At 39.3% G+C, this 21,297-nt stretch overlaps 1 protein-coding gene across 2 annotated transcripts in view; it reads left to right on the top strand.

The window, feature by feature from the left end:
* furinb (furin (paired basic amino acid cleaving enzyme) b) overlaps positions 1–21,297 on the top strand; it is a 102,844-nt gene that overhangs the window by 65,729 nt on the left and 15,818 nt on the right. For both annotated transcript variants that reach the window (XM_084733566.1, XM_084733567.1), the window contains exons 7-8: positions 15,399–15,487; positions 18,862–19,034. In XM_084733566.1, coding sequence (XP_084589692.1) covers positions 15,399–15,487; positions 18,862–19,034 — 262 coding nt within the window. The remainder of the gene's footprint in view (positions 1–15,398; positions 15,488–18,861; positions 19,035–21,297) is intronic.

Raw genomic sequence — 21,297 nt, forward strand, 5'->3', positions numbered from 1 at the left:
ATTGCAGAAGCAATTATCTCGGATTGGATCAATTTATGGGCATGGAATGAAAAGCAAGGGTGTGGCTCTGTTTGTACAAGCGTGGAACTGCGGTGTTGGGAGTGACCTGTGGATGAGTTATATCCAATGAGTTATGTAAATCACCACAGAGTAATGCAGGCCGACAGTGAGTAATGCTCACAACCCCCTCACAATGAGATTATATGAATATATTCATAGGACAACAAAAAGCAAAGGAGAGTCAGAGGCGGGCATTTTCCATATCCGTGAAGGCCAGTTCATTTGTACTGATGACACGCAAGGCTGATTTCTGAATTCTCATCTCTGGCTTGTTCCATAGAGATGCTCTGTACTATTGAGTTGGCAGCCTGGGCAGATTTTGCTGAAGTGGGTGCAGCTCAGGCTAAGTTGAAGGCTGGTTGAAGTCTGGCCAAGCAGGTAATCCATTTGTGCTTCGTCATGACAATATTTGTCTTTTTTTCTCTATTTTCCTCCACTTTTCCTCCATTATGTCAGCGTGATTCGGATGTGGAGGGCGAGCGTAGAGCAGGGGATGGCAGGATTGATTCCTCTTCCTGTCAGTCGAGCAGAACGCTCTGTGTATTTCTGAAAACCTCAAATAGCGACAGGAGGGGCTGTGCAGTACAGGCAATCAGTGCTCAAAATTAAGGATGTCCCGTTGTCCCCAGGACAATAAAAATAACACCTGGGACACAGAGATATGGTGTCTGGGACAATTCTGGGACAGTAAAGAAACTTGTTATTACAAAAACTCAGCAAATTTCCAATAAACTGACCACATATTAGGAATTTAAATGGTTACTTTCTCATTTAAAAAATATTAAAACTTAATAAAGTTAGCAGTCCTACAGCAAATTTAAACAACAGCTACCTCTCCAGTCGTTCATTATCATACACGTAGGTGTATTTATTATGCCATGAATAATCCGGAAACCTGTATAGTTAAACAAATAACTCAACTCTGTATGTAATATTAGTTACTCATGTGTATTAATATTCGTAATAACTTTGTGGAAAATATGCAGTGTTACATTCACATCTTAGACCTGAGGGCAGCTGAGTCTGTAATTTCCCAAACTCAACCACCACTGACTGTTGTCTGACAAAAATAATAATGGCATTGTTAAAATTTAGTTGTGTACAACCTATTGTACTTGTCTTTATGAGAGTTTTAATGAGCAGCAATTTCAGAATGAAAAAAACAAGTTTTGGACAATGGTGGTTAAGTCTGGGACAGTTCAAATAGTTGCAGGACACAAAGAAGCAAACAATATCATCATGAGGATTAAGGGTGTCAACAGTAATTCACAGTTCGATTTGACTTTAAATTTTAAGGTCATGATTCGATTAAATTAAAAAAAAATTGGATTTGTGAAGGTCAGCAAGTAATTAGTTTTATGCCCCATCCATTCTCATTTTTGAAGTTCTTATTTAAAAAGATTATTATTGCATATAAGTGTCAAGCGTGATAAAATGGCCAGTAAGCTACACTGTGTCGTCTTTGAAGGATTCTTTTTTTGGATGCAAGCCAGAAGCTGCAGGTAGGCGGGATGGAGAGGAGAGGGAGAATCACAGAGTCTGCCTTTGATTTCAAATATTGAAATTTAAAGTTCATTTCAGGCAATTTTCAATATAATATTGATATATCAGGATATTAATTGTGATACTAATAGATCTTTTACACTCTTTATCAATATGACTGTGTTAATTTTCAATTACTGCTTGCTCGGAATCATTAATTTGGAAAATATTTTATGGTTTTAGTCATAGTGATTGAATTTTTTATGCCTCTGCACTAGTGACAGCCATGGCAGGAGATATTGTGTTTTCAGGTTGTTCGCCAGTGCATCCCATTTTCATGAACACAGTATCTCAGGAACACCTTGAGGGAATTTCTTCCAATTTGGCACAAACTTCCACCATTATTCAACGGCCATTATTCAACATCATGGCTCAGGAACAGAAGGGGAGATAGAGACCATATTTCACATTTTGTCGGACACCGAATTGGATACTAATCTTGGATGCCCACCTTGAAGCAACGCTGTACCTTTTATTACATTAATTCAAAGTCTTCGCTACATAAACTGTGTTATATGAGTGTGGACATGCAAACTGGAGTGGTTAGCGTAGGCGTACAAACACGAGGCAGTAATTCTAGTTTCTTTCAGGTTGTCTATAGCTGCTTGTGTTAATCTCCAAAATGAATACAGACAATCAAAGAAAATTCACTGCCCCCTCTACTTCAAATGTATTCAGCTCCAGACACACTGTCTCTGTCCCCCTAATGTCCCTGCCAGTAGCCCCTGTAGGGAACTTTTCACAGGCATCCGTTAATTGAGACCCACGTGCTTTCACTGTAAGATTGTGTAGTGACAGCCTTTATTAGAAATTTTTTGGCATGCTACACAGACGTGAGTGTCCTTCAGTCCAAACCAACCCATCAGCACCTGAATACTAAAGTGACATAAACTGGAGGCGAGGAGGATGAAGGAAGAGGTGTGTGGTTGGCTAATCTGGATGATGGCATTGAGAAAGACCAAGAGAAGCGTTCTGCAGGCTTCTTTCGCCCTGTCAAATTGCTTTGTCCTTGGTGGCACATGGCTATTTGTTTCTCTGACCATGAAAGTGCACCTTCAGCAGAAACGCACTAGATAGGAAAAATGGTAAATGCACCTGCACCCGTCGCAGTAGAAGAGACACATCTTAAGTTTAATTTCATTAAACTCTTAATTTCTTATCGCATTAGTCAAGGTCGGGCAGGCATCCCCTGCAATAGATGGACGGGATAAGCCCTGCAGTTGTAAAGTAGCTGGTAAAGTAGCTGATGACTTGTAGTCCCTTGGAATGTAATATTTTTATTAAATTCAATGAAATATTTTTGAAAGGTTTATCGATTGGAAAAATTAGCTGTGATGGTCATTAATTAACTAATTTACCTGACTGGGCATTTGGGGAAGTGAAGAAAACATTAATGTTGAACCCTGTAAAATGTGAAACTTCCATGAATAAAATATCTCATCTGTCATCACTGATTTCCTGCTGACATTAATTCATGGTGTTTACCTGTTACAGTTTGTACTTAATCCAACAATATTATTCGACTCTGACAGATTACTGAGGTTAAATGTTTTTGTGCGTCACTGTCAACACAGGATTTTAAAAGTGCCACTTTGGAGTATTTTGTTTACTTATTTGAAAGAAAATAAATCTCTGTCCAATTTGAATTCTAGCCACGACAGCAGAAAGAGGGAAAGTGGCAGAGCGGTTAAATACTATCTGTGGGCATTGTGCCTTTGGCTAATCGTTGCCAGACAAGTGGCTTCTCAGGCCTGAAATGTTCCTTATTTGAGAATGTAAATGCAAATGAAAAGCGCCTGGATAGATTTCTGCAAATCCACAGCCCCGCTCTACCCTGCATGCATATCTAAGTCTGTATTGAGGTAATAAACCTGCGTCATCAAGGGGATGATACAGGACAAGTCAGACTGAAGGATGGCACAAATCAAAGCAGACAGCTTCCTCCTGTGTCGTCTGCTTTAGCGCCTCTGTTACAGTGTTTGACACGGCAGGTCGCACATGTGCCACGTTGACTTTGCTGATGACACATTTTAAAACAGAACATTGCATAGAAGTGACATTCCCCGAGCATCCGCATACATGCTTTTATGTCAAGTATTTTTTTTTTTCTGACATAAAGAAGTAGTTTATTTCCTCAGTGGTTTGCAGAGCAGAAGACATTTTTAAATAGTCAAACATCAGTGTAAAAATAGTAGCAAATGTATCTCAACACTGATTCCAAAAAAGTTCCATTTTCACATGTGCTCAATTGGAAACAGTGCAAAGACAGAATATTTGATGTTTTACCAAAGCAGCAACCAGGGCTGAAAAGTGAAGCCAACACAGAAGTGCCAAAAACTGCAGCTCCTCAAATGTCCACCTGAGGTTGGCTTCAAAAGTAAGTCAATCCCCACTCAATCTCCACTGACCCTGTACAAAGGTTGAATTTTATGAAACTCATGTATTTAATTTATATTAAGGTTTAAAGTTATGCAAAGATAAGATAGAACTTAATTCTATTTTTTTCATTCTGTTTGTTTGTTGGTGTTTTTGCTTTGCATTTTACTAGGACTGGGTATTGGTCAAAATTAAAATAAAAATTGTTTTGATACCATTACCAGTAGTTTGGCTTTGATACTGGTTACTGCACAATACTTTTTTCCATACTAAATCAATTTTAACCAATAGAAAATTACAAGACACATCAGGGCACACTTACTCACTTTAAAGGAAGAAGTTGTTCAAAGACCTGGTGGTAAAAAACAAAACAAAACAATGATACTCACCTCTGGGTGTAACATAGTGTTTCTCCTGCATGTCTCTTCCACATTAGACAGCCAATCACCAGCATTATTAGATCTTTATACAAGCATACTGCATGTTTAATGGCTCATTAATGCTGATGAGATTTACTCTTTAGATATCAAATGACAGGGCATTTTTTGATACTCATTAGTATTGAAGTAATTCGGTCCGTGCCATTGCAGTATTGAAGTTCAGTACTCGGCTCTATGTTTCACAAGATGTTCCAGCTTTTGAATTCAGGGTTATAACAAGTAGACGGTGAATGTGCTTTGGAGAAAAGCAAACATTTGTGATCTCTTTGAGACGCTTGACTGTTTGACAAAAGTTTTCTCAGACTTTTAAGTTAACTGCTGGCATTATACATGGAAAAAAGACCAGGGAACCTGTGCACAGAACATATTTTCTCTATTTACTCTGGCCATAGCATGCTGCAGATAAATGCCCTCCACTGTTTACACTGAGTTTATCAATTATTGTTTACAAAGCTGCCACCCTTTGTCAAGCCTGAATAATGTAATTCTGCTTCCCCTCGTCTTGTTTATTCTGCCGAGGATGCTTGTTTATTTTTCAGACAGCCAGGCAGACTTTTTCTGAGGTGATGTTGGCAGGGACCTCACTCTTAAACTTGATTCCTCTGGCTTTCTGTCTGCTCTACTGCTATTATTTTTGCCAAAGAAAATGATTGCAAGCTGCTTTACATTTTTTTTCTTGGTGATTGGAGGTGGCAGTCAAACCCCATTCTACAAGACATTACTGATCACCTGAAGCCAGTCAATATTACCTTGTCATGTTGACTGGATACTGTCAAATATGGCATCTAATTTGTTTTAAGTAACCCACTCTGAGAGGCTGTGCATCTCTTTGTTTTTATTTATATCCTAGATACATTATCATTCAGCAGTGGTCATTTTAACCAGAATAGCCCTATTAAAATAGTTTATTTCTTCTACCACTGTGCTCCATATAGCTCATTAATAAGAAATTTTATTCAGGGAGAAGCACAGCTGTTGCCTTAAAGTTAAAGATTAAGATTTCTGGCCCACGTCGCTTTTCGTTTTTTTCCCTCCATGTCCGCATAAGTTTCCTCCCACATAAGGTCATGCAAGTCAGATGGATTGGAGACTCTAGCATGACACATGATGGACTTTGTGTTTCCCAACTGTTCTTCTTTCTGCCCATTGTATCGTAACAACAGAAATCATCAGTGTGAGCAGGCGGAAATGCCCATATGCATGTGGTTTTCTCAAACCCAACACATTTTAATCTGGAATTTGAAACAAACCTGTCTGATCATCTTTACGAGGCTGGAGACTGCACCCCTGTGTTTGGCCACACAATGAAGAGATCTCCACTTCACACTCCAGTGTAACCATCTGAACAGACCTGCCTGAGGCCACAGCTGAGCTGAGCAGAAAATAGCCTAATCCTTTTGGCAGCTCCGATGAACGGACCCTATTCAGTTCCTCTAAAAACAGATATAAACCAACAAAGCAATGCTGAGAGACTGATCCTACAGTTAAGCCAAGCATGGGTTAGACATCAGTCACACTTGGTGATGCATATTTCAACATGCAGCACTGTATACAACACAACACAAACACTGCATAAGTGTGTTTGTGTGGTCACATCCGCGTACCATCTGTGATCATAAATGCTTGATTACACATCTTTCTGTTTCAAGTACTGTACTGTATGAGAAAGTAACATGCCATGTAAGCATGGAGCAATAATGTACCGTTCTCGCTCATCTGCTGTTAGTAAAAACAACAGAATTTTGAGATTTTTGATCATTTGGCTTCACTCCTGTAGCTTAACAGTACAATTCACCCCAAAATCAAAAATGCATACTCTTTCGCTTACCTGTAGTGCTATTCATCCATCCAGAGTGTTTTGGTGTGAGTTGCCGAGCTTTGGAGATATCGATGTCTGGCTTCTCTCACATATAATGAGAGTAAATAGCCCTTTGCTTGTGGTGCTCAAAAATTTTTTTTTAAAAAGTTAACAGCAGTGTCTCTTTACAGAAGTTATAACTCAAAGTAATCCACAGACCTTGTTGTGAGCACTTTCATGTAAGAACTATATTCTTTCTACACTCTGCCAGAACTACTTTCTAACTACTTTCTTTCCACTAGAAAGAAAATAGTTCCTACATGAAACTGTTCACGACAAGTCTGTGTTATCTTGAGTAACCAGATCATGATTTCTGGAGGGAGACATTGCTGTTGAGTTTCTAAAATGTATGTTTTTGGTGCTTTGAGCACCACAAGCCGAGTCCCATGTTGTACCATTATATTCGAAACAAGGCAGACATCTCGACAGCCGATATCCCTAAAAACTCTGCAACTAGGACCAAAATAATCTACGTGGATAAACAGCTCTAAAAGGAGGGTGAGGAAGACATTTAAAGGAAAAGTATGCATTTTAGATTTTTTTGGTGAACTGTGCCTTTAAATGGGAGCCTGATTCTACATGTGAAGTTCAGTTTAGTCATCACGAATCAGCATCAGCCAATGCCTACACACACAAGGTCGATAAACAAAAAAATCTCTTCATACACATCTGCAGGCAGCTTTGTCAGTGTCGCTGCTGTGGAACAATGTAAGCGCTCCCCCTTGTGAGTTTTGGGAAGGTGGTGTTAGTTTCGAGCCCTGTTCTATAACTCTGATGCATCCTGCTGTAAATGTTTGTTTAAATTTCTTCAGTCATCATCATCTGTTTGAAATACAATCTAAAGCTGTTACTGGCTAGTGTTAAGTATATATTTTGTTATAATGTATGGAATAATGCAGTTAAATGATGTTCCTGCTGAATATCACTAATGTTCTGAAATGTACAACATAACCCAATGTATTTTTCAGTTTCATTAAGTAGTAAAAAGTCAATCGGCCATGGCTTCTCCGCTCTCTAAATAACAGCATCGGCCTTTGAAAAACCCCTATCAAACCCTGTCACCTGGGTTTTCTCAGTTTGGGTTTGACACTTAAAATTTGTAGATTTGTTTCAGAGTTATAAACTGGAGGCACTGTGTTTGAAAGTGGGCAATTGGAAGGTGGGGAGAATCTAAAGAAAGGGTTTGTTGCATTATGGGAAAAGAGGGATCCAGTGTTTGTAGAGCTTGCCCTCTCTAGGAACCAATAGTTATGACACATGGGCCTTTGTGTTTTGGTTTTGACTATTATCTTTTCAAATCTGTCTCTTATGAGCAATATGAAATCTCTGCAGCACCACTTTAAGGTAGATTAGTTGTTTTGCATTATGCATCTGAAGGTGTAAGCCTCCTCAGAAATGTAATTACACATCAGGCCTACAGAAATACCACATGGAGACGAGAACTGTGACTGGTCAGCATGGGTTGCTGATGTTGTTCCTCTGAGTTTCTGATACCTGTCAAGATTGTTGTGAGAAAAGACAAAATGAGAAATGTGAAGAAAGACTCAGTTATCGACTCCTTTTCAGAAACCCAGCTTCCTGTCACAGAAAATTAAAGAATGTAAACACTGTGACTGCTTGGAAATAGTCTTATATTCAGTAATGAGACAGCGCAAACCTTCCCACCATCACTCATTTCACAAAGTAAATGAAAGACTGTTAACACAGTGAGGAGTGTGAGGAGTATAATTAAACCACAACATAGTGCCTCACCAAATGCAATACATCTGTCTACTGCTGCCATGGTGATATTAACTGGTGAAATCAGATAAGGGCCTAAAAATCAAAAACAATGGTAGAAATATCTACAGCATTAAACCCATGTTTCAAGAGTATATCCAACTTAAGATTTAAATGTAAATTTCAAATGTCAGTTTTTGCCTTTTCCATCTGCTCACTACTCCTTCCCAAGGTGTCTTCATTTTGTTGTTATCTTTGTATTAAGTTTATTTAAGTCTATATATATTTTTTGTTGCACACTATGCCTTTAATTAATACAGACAAATAATACAGCAAGCACTCACAACAACTCCAACTGCATGAAAAATAAAAAGGCAATTAGACAAAATAAAAGAAACATAAATGAGAAAAGAAGAAAGATAAAATTAAAAAAAAACCCTTCAGTATTTCAAAAAATCTGATTTACAGTACCAGTTCAAAAAACTGAAATACAGGTAGGGCTATTTAGACTTTGGTATAGTCCCACTTTTCACTAAAACAAATCTTTTCCCATTATTTTGTTCTCATTTGTAATGGTTTGTAGTGATTACTTTTCCAAAATAAACTGGCTTTGCAATGTATTTATTAAGAAAATTAAGTTCATATTACTTCTTGATTGAGCTTTAACTATAAATACTTTACTTAATAGAATAATTGCATTCATTACCTGGAGGCATTCTTTAACCAGAACCCCAATATCATGTTTAAAGGAATAAATTTAAAGTGAGCCGATGTTGGAACAAAAAAACAAAAAAATTTTAATAAATTATTCTAGTGACAAACTCCTGGAATCAGTCATGAGCACATAAGCTAGGATTTTTTTTTAATTCTTATAGGAATAAACAATAACAATTTCACGATAAACCACAATAAAATTCCAGACAATTAGTATATCATGTCAAATTATCATTAAACTGTGTTTTATTACCAAGCTTTAAAGAACTGACTGTACTGTACATACTGCTCAGCATCAACTAAAATTAGCAAGTCTCCCAGAGGCAGGTGCAATGTGCAATGTGGGTTTGTTTTACGTCAATGAAGACAAAAAAAAACGTGATTTCAGTCCGTATATCAGTACTTTTTTCAGCACATTTCAACCATGATCATTTTAGTCACCAAAACTGTGATGTTTTTTTTTTATCTCTAATTGTTTATTTATTGTTACCCTTACCCCTTACTAATTATTTAGTCATTATAGTGGCGAGAGTAAAAATTTTGTGCTGATCAAAAGTTTGTTTTGTATTGTTTTTATTGTATTGTAAATGTATCAACACTTCAATACTTTTTGCAACCTTAAAATGATGCAGTTTTTGCAAAGTTAAATCCTCTGAGTTGTATGCAAATGCTGTATGTATCTGCATACTGTACATTAACAGACTGTACTGTGCAGTGTATTGTCACTGCATGGTCTGTGGCTACAATGCATCGTATCCAGAGAGATCGCGTCAGGTGACATGTCTACATTCTTCAGTAAATGGCAGGGCAGCAGCTTGACCAAATATGGTCCCTTGTCCTGAGGAGGAGAGATAAAAGCATTACCTCACTCTGTCCCTTTGCTTCTGATAAGATAAGGGAGGTCACATTGGCTGTGTGAATAGAGCGTCTCAAGTTCAGCAGCCTTTTATCCGAGCTTTGTTGGGTCTTTTCTCCACAGCTTGTCTTTTGAACAAAGCATGTAGCTTTTCCCCATCCTCTGGCTCACATACTAATGATTTATTTACTGTGATTGTCTTTCTTCAAGATGAGGCCGTGCTATTTTTAAAGCCTGTTTTCCCACATCTCTTATATAAACTTTTAACTTTACAAACAACGCTCGCGCCTGACCCCACGAGTGTGACACCTCTTCCGATCTATTTTAAATGGATATAGAATGGAGGTATTCAGTAAAGTGTCTCGGAAATCATTTAATTTCATGGCCATTTGACAGATAAAATTGTGGCTTCGTCTCAGACCCTTTTGTCCGCTCTGGCACATCTGAGCCGCCCTGGATATATTAAGCTGTCTGGCTGTTTCAGCTGAATTCAATCCAGGCCACTCACTCATTCACACTCGTACACACACATGCATGTGCACATGCTGATAGTATTCAAAACAGCTGCATCTTGGTGTGTATAAATGTCGCTGAGGCCTCTGGCTCTGTGTTCTCTCTCTGCTCGTCCTGGCTGAATCCCCTGCCTGGCACCTCATCTGTGGCCACAGCTCCTTGGTCTGAGGATATGTGCTGTCTGGAGCACAAATGCCTGTTTTATGATGCTGTGCATGAAACTGTACCTGCAGGTCGTTGCAGCACTTGCAGAACTTGGTCAAGCTATTAACCATGATGGACTTTCCTTTGAGTTTTAAAAATAACGCACCTCATTGTTTCAGGCTGAGAAGTGATTGTTTGGCTGACTTACAGTATTGCTAATCAGATCTAAAAAGGGACTGTTTATTTCCCTGACACAAATTCAGAGCGTCTTTGTTTCAAAAGGCAAAGCTGATCCAAGCATTTCGTTTATTTATTTGCTTTTAAACAAAAGTCATTGACAGTTCACGCTGCTATTTGCAGTGTAATTCAACTGCACATTTCTGCACAGAAAGCGTAAGCATGTAGTATTTTGGGCCAAGCCATCTGGCCAGGTCCCGGTGCTGACTGTGTGTGTTTTTGGCCAGTGTGTGGATGGATACAAGCTCCCTGGCCTGTGTATTAAAGGCGAGTGAAAGAATGGGTTCCCATTAGAAATTAGAGCTTCCTCTGTGTTTACTCAGTAGTGATACATCGCAAGGAAATTAACAAGACTGCAAAAGAGACTGTGAGGTATAAATTGCTTTGAAATGTAGCTAAACTTCAAACTAAAACAAACACATGCAAACCTAAAGTTGCATTTATCATTTCCAAGAAGAAGCTCATAAATTGGAACCTGCACTGGCTCCCCACACATTAAAACAGAGACTGGGAGATAGCAGTGACCCACTGCTACATAAAATTACAGGGGAAGCACTTAGTGTCTTGTAAGTCTTTAAAAAGATTGCATCTACATTTGTCTTTATGTTTTAAAGGCACCATGTAATTTGAAGGGGTGTGCATAAGACTGCATCATCATTAGATCATTACACTGTCATAACCATATCATGACACCTGATGAAGGCGTCTATGAATGTTTATGACTGTTGTCATGAAGTGTCATTTGATCAATTATGTCATTTTTAATGACAACTTGACATTGTTTGAGATGTCTTTGTTATGACAACTTGAAGACACGTTTAGCTCTTTGTTTTAACATTATACAATACTGTCACTTGTAGGTGGTTTTGACACTGGACGTCATGAGAACATTATAAATGAGTCATGAATAATTTCCTGGTCTTCAGCTGAAGTGGAACTATTTGGACTTGTTCTAAAGATTGATGACAGAGTACAGTACCAAGGTGATTTCGCTTACAGAGTTAACTGATTGACAGATAGCAGTTAGCTAGTTTACTTGTTGCTAAAGAAGGTTAACCTCAGTCTCCTGTTATCTGTAGCTGGTGTTATAGCTAGTTAGTTTGTAAGCTGGTCACCTTATTAGCTGACTCAGCCTCGGGGTGCCAGGAGCCAAACCTAGCAAGAAAATCACCTCGGTACTGTGTTCCCTTCCCTCAAACTGTCCATCATCAGTCTCTGAGGTTGTGATTGAATGATGCTTAATGATAACAGTCAAAACGTAAGACATCATGTTCATGACAGGTGTCATGACATGATTATCAAAGTGTAATTTATGTGAAGCAGATTCACTGAAATATAAAAAAGGCAGTGGGTGTGTCCCAGATGAGTCCTGAGCAGCACTGATAGCGAGGGAAAGAAAATAACTTCATCACTCGCAGTAAGGTTAGTGGTCTTATAGCTACACTTGTTTCTGGCTTGAAATGACTGACAGTCACCATTCAGCACCCACTCTGCAGTGTTTCAACACATAATAACATGATTGATTTGTGTGGACGAGCTTGTAGAGCCAGTCAGTCAGACACTGGCAGGCGCGCAGTGGTGAGCTAAAATGTAATAAGTGGGCAGGTCTGTTCCTCTTTAGTGCTCTGATTAAACAATACATTCTCACTTAGAGGTCTGCTCACCACTTAACATGCAGACAGAGACGTCCTGTTGTACATCAGCAGTCTGAATAAGTGAGACCCTGAGCTATGCCTCAAGCTTTTTCGTACACTCAATGTTTCTTTAATAACTAGATAAAATGAATGATTTGTGTGTGTGAATTAAAGTAATTCTCTCACATTTATTAGACCGTCGGTTCAAAGCCGCAGTTTTTCCCATAAAATGCGGTTGCTATGTGGTAATGTCCTCCCCACATAATATGTCTCAATTTAACCCATGAGTACAAAAATTGTTCTTGAGGGAGCCGTCAACTTTCCATCAACCGCTGCCATTTGTACAATATGAAATAAGCTAGTTAGCAGTAAAACAATGTAGTTTAACCTCTTGATAGCAATGATAACACTTCAACTGCATTTGTGATGTATTACACCCTGCCATATGTTGTGTCAAGGTCTTTGTGTAGTAAGGGCAGATTCATCAGTGAAAAATAAGCCCTGTCAGGCCAGTTGATTACTTGTTTAAAAATCACTTTAACACTTGTAGTTGTTGACAGCCTGGGTCATGTAATAAATGATTTGTTCAGAAGCAAGAGTCTACTGCAACATTGTTTTTTCTACCCCATCCTTTTTTTGGTTTCCTGTTTCGTTATTTGACATTGTAAATCCTGAGATTGTAAAAAAAAAAAAAGGAAGCGAGAAAGACAGAAGAATTAGGAGGAAGACAGGAGTGATCCTCTCCTAAAATGTTTTAGAGTGAGAATTAGCGGGTGGCTAATATATCACAGAGCTACACAGAGTCTAATCAGGATCCCAGCTGGAGGCGTAGCCGTGCTCTGACCCTGTGAAATGACTTTGTCCTCTGCCTCATCATCAGGGAGGTTGGGAGATCAAAAAGGAAGTAATTTTTGGCTCTTTCAAAACAATACTGTGGATGTAATTAGCTTTGTTCCCGATAACGTTCACACAGCTCGTCCCAGAGACGGGTGTGAAAGTGTGACACCTCCCAATCAGATATCTGCACTGTAATCAGGAGACAATCTTAAAGACCTGCGTTAAATTCTGCTCCATCCATTCACAGTCTGATCATTCAACCCCAGATGTCAATGAAACGAATGAAATCCATTTCACTAATGATTACAGTTTTGCCTAGGATGATGCAAAGCTGTAAAGGTTTCAATTTAGACTTTGCATTGTCTTTTGTAAGACCGGATCTGTTGTTGATAAAGCACATTTTGTGGGGTTGGAGTGGTTTCTTGTCTGTGAAGTGTTTGTGTTTTTGATACAAGACATCACTCTATGGGGAACCTGTCTGTTCTCTGAATCTCTAAGCTGGTTGAAGATATTAATGAGGGACTCAGTGAATAATTCATGCACGTCAGTAACACCTCATATCTCATTTGGATGGCCTGTGGCCAGTAAGTGTCAAGGTAAAGTTAGTTTTCGACAGGTCTTTGTATTTGTCCTCAGGTTTTCGCTGTTATTTTTGATTGGAAGAGGGTGCATCCGGTAACCCTGCAGCATGCACAACAGATGTCAGAACAGGAAAGATTTCCAATATTTTCTCCCATAAACTGAGAAGAGGTGAAAAGAGCGACTCTCTGAAGCAGCTGTAAACAGAAGATGATTGTGCAAATACTGTATATTGACTCTGCTCACCATTGCATTGATTTTTAAACTGTGGTTCAGGGGCCAACGGGGGTCCTCGTGTGAGTTGTAGGGGGGTCCCCAGCAAAAGGATGAATAGAATACTCTAGGTTTTATCATGTTTTTTGAAAGTTGAAATAGCAAGGGAAGAAATAGAGCTGGCTGTTTACATTACTTGTAATTTCTAGTGATACTAGTTTGATTGTTAATTGACTATAAAAATGTTATTTTCTTCAAACTTAAAAAAAAAAATGATCAGAGGGGATTCCTTAACACAGAATGTTATCAGATCTCATACTGGGACTCCATGGTCTAATGTGCATCTATTGTTGGGGTCCAGGAGGAGATTTTGTCTCCTGTCCCATCCCACTCCCACAAAAATTCTTATGTCTCATCCCAATCCCATTCCAAAGCAAAAAAAAAAACTCCTGTCCCATCTCATCCCATTACCATCAATCCACAGCCCAAATACATCATGCACTAATATAAATGGCTCATTCTAAAGTAACGAAAACACAATAAGTCTTATTTTCAGGCAATACACTAATGAAGACATGCATATGAATATTTTATATTAAATTTCTTTCATGTTCTGCAAATGAATCACCCTAAATCTTACACACTGGACCTTTATATATTACTCTATAAACTGGGATATTCTTGATAAAATAAGCAACAATTAAAGCTAAATTCCTTAATCATTATATATTAAGAATCTAACACTCAAAACCTCATAAAATCTGTGACTGTGTGGGTGTGTTTGATCAGATTTGATTGGCAGTGCTGGCAGCAGAAGCAAACAACCCCACAACTGTCACCAGATTTTGATCCAAATGTTACTAAACCCCGATTGGTGCATGAAAATACGCAATATCACCCTTTTTCCAACTGTAGGTGTAAAACTATATACAGTAACTATATAACTACAAATGTACGACAAAAACACAGATCTGGAAATCAACCAAAACTGTTCAGACTTTGGTAGAAAATAGTGTTGTTGTAGAAGCCTGTCACTCAGTGTAAGAAGCTGATTTAGAAAATGTGTTTTCAAGGCCTTTCAACATGAACATTTCTGTTATCTAATCATTAAATTGCTTTGCTCGACACACTCTTAATGCTCCACGTGACTCTTTGAAAGTGTACAGGTTCAGAGCAGTGCTTATTGTTTATTGTGCGTCTTATATTACCTCATTGTAAAACTGTTGTGCCTGTGGTGCCTCGAATTGCACATCATGTTCAGCGTTAAGGTCGTGCTTCTCTCTCTCTGCTGTTATAAGTCTTGAATTCTAAAACTCAATTCAAGACTTACTTACAACAACACAGCCTGATATGCCTTCAGTTCATAAGACGTATCATGCTTTCTGGCACTTACTGTTACAACTCTAACATGAGTCTGCTGCAGTTACAAAAGGGCCACTGGGGTTTGGAGTTTTTTTTTTCTTTTCTTCTCTTTTGACAGTGATGTATTTTTAGCAACACTTCAGCTACAGTATTGTTTAAAAGCAGAGTTCAGTTCAAGGAGCTACAAATAATTTGCTGCTTTTTTGCTGTCAGTATTTAGCTGAGTTATGGCAATGCCCCTGCTTGATGTCTTGTTTCTTTGTAATCTTCCTGTTGTTTTATAACTCTCCTTTGTGACTGTGTTCTCTTCTCAGACATGGAACTCGATGTGCAGGAGAAGTTGCAGCTGCAGCCAACAACGGCGTGTGCGGTGTAGGTGTGGCCTATAATGCTAAAATTGGAGGTGAGTGAAACATACCATTGGGATTTTTTTTAATTGGGAGCAGTGTTTAATTAGAAATAATATGAATTTAAATGAGTTTTCATATTATTTTAATTAGAAATAATATGTACAATGATATTCACACTTAAAGTAATTAACTGAGCAGTGGATTTCTTTCAGCTAGGTTCCCTTTAATCTGGGACCTGAATCAGAATCACAGCTTTAGCTGTGTCTTCATATTTTATTATAGACTCAGTGATAGATTTTAAAGCTGATATCCATAATGTATTTTTTCTGGACCATTGACTATCTTTTACCGACCCATTGCTTCCCTTTTGTTCAGATGCACAAGTGACAGCGCGCTGCACAGATAGGCAAGAGCGGGCAGTGAACAGTCCTTGATCTATTGCCACTGAGAAGAATAGCTTTTGATCACTTTCTGTAGGTTTTTTATTCCTCTAGAAACGAATAGATAACAGCTTTGTTAGACCTGCCGCCTGTTTGTAAAAGCAAATAAAAGAGTCAGTCTCATGATCCTCATATCTGAATCTGATTTTTTTGTTTTCCAATCAGTACAAAACTCACCCCATCTTTATTTGGCCTGACTCCATTCTTTGTTCCACCAATTAGATAAAAAGCACGTTCAATTTTTTAAGTGTTTTAGTGAGTCCTTTGTGATGAGAGAACAACCTAAGTTAAGTTTATGTTGATGCCAAGAAGACTGGCTTCACAAAACAGTGGACATCTTCTCAGACCCCTATGTAAATCATCTGCCTAAAAAGCTTGTCAGAATAAAACTCTTAGACCGGCTTCTTGTCCAGACAGTAATGAAGCTGTCAGCATATCCAGATATGTATTAAAGGAGCAATATGTAACACCCTAGTGTTCACTAATGAATGCTGCAGTCCAAATGTTGGAGCTATAAACGATATATATATGAAACAGAACAAATCCCTATTTAATGCATAGTCTATGGTTGAAGCAAGTTGTTTCCCAGACTCAAAATCTCAGGCCCACAGGCTGCAGGAAAAACATTATGGTTTGTGCCGGCCCTACACCTAAAGACTCATGAAGCAGTCTCACTGTCACAGACAAATTTCCAATATCAGAGTAAAATCATGGGAGTCTTACAGGAGGTGAGGCATGTTCCTGTCGTTGCGATTGTTTGGTGTAAGGTGGTCCTAAAAATCAGACTGAGCTGTCTTTAGACAGTCTTTATAATCGTGTGTGTGTGTGTGTGTGTGTGTGTGTGTGTGTGTGTGTGTGTGTGTGTGTGTGTGTGTGTGCATGCGTGCGTGCGTGCGTGCGTGCGTGCGCGTGTTTGTCAGGCAGGAGGACATAGTGTCGGTAAGAGAGAGAGTCCAGTTATTGTAGTAACTTTCTGAAACTTTCTTTGTATATGAACTTATTAAAGTGCAAGTGAGTGTCTCTCACTCAGTATCTCTGGATCAGGATCCTGTAGCTTGAAAATTTATAGTTCATCTGAGCTTCTCCTCTCTTGCTCTTTGCAAGGAGATCAGAACATACAGAAATCATTTATCGGTTCATATTGTAAAACGTTATAAAGGGAATATAAATTCAGTGCTTTGATGTTACCCTTGTTTTTTGGAATATACGATCAGATTAATGTATTTTGACCCCATTTTCAAAAATTAGAACTTATAATGTTTCCTTGATCTCTGATAACATATGGTCATTTTATGATTTAGCACTGTAAATATATGTTTCTCCTTTACAAAAGAAGATATTTTGTTTAAATTAAACCTGGGTTCACAAATTAAGTCTGAAAGGATGTTTTATTATTTTTCCTCCTGAAAATGTGTCGCATTTGATAAAGTATTCCAAGGAGGCTTTCAGTAACTTTCTGTCACCAAACAATCTGTCAGTGACACGATTGCAGCCAACAAGACTCAGCGGAGCCCCGAGCAGTCCCGTTCACAGATGTTACTCATAACTCTCCTTCTTTGTCTTCATTACTATTCATCTCCCGACGGATCCGTGCATTGGCCCCGCTCTCATGAATTACTCCTCTGTGAATCTGTTCACATCACGGGGGTCAGCGGATTGTTTATAAACAGCTGTGATTTGCTCCCAAATACCAATAGAGAGTGTATGTGTGCACAAGTGCAGTCACAGTTGCATAAAATGTGTGTATCCTCACTGAGCTATGATTAGTGATTAGTGTTTAAAACTGGTTAATTGACCCTACTTGGCTCTCTTGGTGTTTCCGTCCTACTGTACCTGTTTTCCCAACACACACACATGCATAGCTGCCTCCCTACCTGCTACCTCTGACTCACAGGAGCTGCAGGGAACTCGCACAGCGGTGTCTTAATAAGGTATTGTCGAGCTGCAGGAAGTTGATGAGAATTGTTACAGACAGTTATTATCATTACTGCTGCAGTACAGCCTGTGCATAATGATCAGCGAGCAAACATTGTGCTTTATGTCACATGTTTAGCCAAGTTAAGTTCATTTATTTTTTTCAGGCTGCTCAGTATTCAAACTCGCGTTACGCCGAATCCCCACGCCAACAGAGTAATTACTGCTTTGGCTCCGTCCCTACTGGCACGTGTTTATGCCTCCGGGGCCAGGCAGGTTGTCTAGAATAGATTATTGAAGTCTTAATGTGGACGTCGTCAGTCGTACTGTTGCCTCTGAGGTCCGGGGGTCCTCTCTCCCAGTAATGGACCCTATTTGAGGGTGGTTCATTTCATGCCTCTCTACAGCCATTAATGTTTAGAGGAGTGATCTGAGGCTGCTCACTTCAAAGGCCCAGACAGGGTTGTGTTCAGGTATGATGAAAGGTGACATTTGGTGCTACCCTGTGGACACGCCAGACTGTTGAAGGCTCTGTAAACTCTCTGCTCATCTATATCTGTGTGTGTGTATGTGTGGTTTTGTTACTTCTGGAGTCTGTTAGATTTGTCTACTTGTCCCTTTTTGTGAGTTTGTCAGGGTCAGGGAGAGGCCTTTCTTGGTTTAATAACCAGCTGGGGTTTTTGTTTATGTGACCGTAAAGTGGTGTAGTATCTGTTGGAGCAGCATCTGTGGCTGAAGCTTTGTACGCGCACTCATTAAACTGGAACTCTGTGAAGTCTTTGGCTTCTCTTATGAAGTCTTTTGTTTCGCCCGTTTTTATGTTTTGTTTGTTTTGTTTGTGGCAGAAGATAAAATGGGAATTTGCCGTCCAACATTTCTTTCAGTCTTACTATGACAGCTTTTCTCTTCTTGTCATCTCAGTCTGGGTTTTCTTCCCTCAGGTTTTGTCACCTCTCCACCATCTGAAACTAAAATTCTCACTATCTCTTTTCCATCTGCCAGTCTGTCACTCTTTCCTCACCACTTTTCACATCTTTAGTTTGGTAACCTAATCTTGTGATCATTTTTCACAGGAGTTCGTATGTTGGATGGGGAGGTGACAGACGTGGTGGAGGCACACTCTCTTAGCCTCAACCCTCAGCACATCCACATTTATAGTGCCAGCTGGGGCCCCGAGGACGATGGCAAGTCACTGGACGGCCCTGCCAAGCTGGCAATGGAGGCCTTTCTCGAGGGAATCACCAAGGTCAGTCAGAGCATGAGCTTGGACTTTTAATCGACTAACATCTACCCCATTTCTCACTTCTAGCATCACTATTAAACTCACATCAACTCTTTAAAGGTTTGACATGAGTTTGTCCTTTTCTTGCTGAGATCCACTCCATGTCTGCATGTAAATGACACTGAAGCCAGCGTGCAGGTAACTTAAAATGCATTCACATGCTCTTCATATGGCCCCATTTCATGAGTTGGTAGGGAAAGGTAGGGTAGAATAGGGTATGGTTGGGTAGAGTGGGTTAGGGTAGGGTAAAGTAGATTAAGGTAGTCTAAGTGTAGTGTAGGCTGAGCAGAGTAGGTTAGGGTGGCCTATGTTAGGATAGAGTAGGTTTAGTGTAGAGTAGATTAGGGTAGGGTATGGTCGCATAGGCTAAGTTTAGTGTAGGGTATGGTAGGTAAGGGTAGGGCAGAGTAGGTTTAGTGAAGGGTAGGGCCAGGTAGAGTAGCGTAGAGTAGGGTATGGAACTTATACTGATTAGGTAGAGGGAAATACAACTCTGTGAGAAAACAGATTTAATGAGCTTTAGAGTTGGTGGCAGATGGATTTAATGACTTTTGGAGAGAGTCATGCTAGCTGTTCCTCTGCTTCCAGTCTTCATGCTAAGCTAAGATAACCATCTTCTGGCTGTAGCTTTATACATGAGGGTGGTATGAGTCCTCTCATCTAACTCTCGGCAAGGAGATGAGTCCTATAAGCCTATTTCCCAAAACATTGAACTGTTCCTTTTAAGCACCATATGGTTCAGTTTCTGACAGCAAGGAAATCAGAGATCTGAACATTTTTCCAAATATACAGTCATACTATATAAATACTGAGCGGAGGGTATGTCTCAGAGATGCACCGTAGAAAAGGATAAACTCAAGGTGAGTTTGGTAATTGTCCTCTGACTAGTTCTTTAAGGTTGGATAGAGTAAGACATTAAAGAGTATGACACAATATCTAAGGCTAATGTCATCATTTCTCATGTGTCAGCATGCTACATCAAAAGGCGTTAGTGGAGCAGCTAAATGATAAATGTGAGATGGGAGAAAATAGAAATGGAGCAGCCAGCCCTGATGCAGAACAATAGTTAGATTCAAAGACCACAGTAATTAGCGTATAAATGAATGAAACTGCAAATTTTCTTTGCAAAAGAGTGATTCATGTGTCACGTCCCGAAATGTGAAATGCTGCTCCACATATCACGGTGTGTTAGTGAGGAAAAATTGCCTGACAGCAGCACAACAGGACCTTTCTGGATCAGCGTGTGTTCTCCTGGCAGTGAGATAACCTCTGGCACTGAAAGTGTTATCTTGTGGCCTCCGTAACCTGCAGCAAAGGCAGAATCAGGTCGTAAATTGGGCTGGAAGGTTTAGGAGTATTTGCTGTAGCTTCAAGACTCTTAATGTTAGGATACAGTACGTTTCACACAGTATCACTATCAGAATCAGAATCAACAACGCTTTATTGATCCCCGGGGTGAAATTAGTCACATTACAGATGCTCCCAAGTGTAGAAAAATATTAAGCATACAGAAATGATGAGAAAATAGAAATAGAGGTATCATACACTCTTAGAAATAAGGGTTCCGAAAGGATTGTACCTGTAGGTTCTACCCAGAACCAGTTTGCTTTTGAAGAACGCTTTGTCTTGAGCCATCTGTCTTCAGTTAGTGGCGCTTTTTGCCACAGTCAACTGCTGAAGGTAAACCCATCAGATGCTGCAGTATTTCACCCACCAGAATTTTGGATGAAGTACAAATCCAGTATTCTTCCACACTTTGGGCTTTAACTTTTGTTTGAGATTCCAAATGTTGCAGCAACCCTCAGTCCAGCACAATTTATCTCTGAAGAACAGCGCACAATTAGCATTTTTATTGTATTTTGAAGTATTTCCACGCAAGGCTGGTGGCACACATCTTGTTGTGTGTCTAATTTGGATGGTAGAGTCACAAGTTGCTGTATGAAGTGCTTTAATGATCACTTGTTTGAATTCATGGCGCTTTGTGCTTGTTAACCAATTAATGAAAGCTCTCGGCTGGTAACACATAAGAGCAACAAAACACACTCTGCCCCACATGAAAATTAAATTTTAACAATATAGCTTATCTTATGACTTTATTTGTGATCCTTTCAAATGGCATGAAAATTTATTCGTCTATGGCAATTTCACAGCTGCATTTTTTTCCTGCTTTGCCTCAAGATTGGGGGGTCGCTTCACTCCCAACTTAAACTTTGAAGGGGCATAAAAC

This window comes from Lutjanus erythropterus, chromosome 13 (assembly GCF_056507025.1).
Source record: "Lutjanus erythropterus isolate fLutEry1 chromosome 13, fLutEry1.hap2, whole genome shotgun sequence".
NCBI classification, from domain to species: Eukaryota; Metazoa; Chordata; class Actinopteri; order Lutjaniformes; family Lutjanidae; genus Lutjanus; species Lutjanus erythropterus.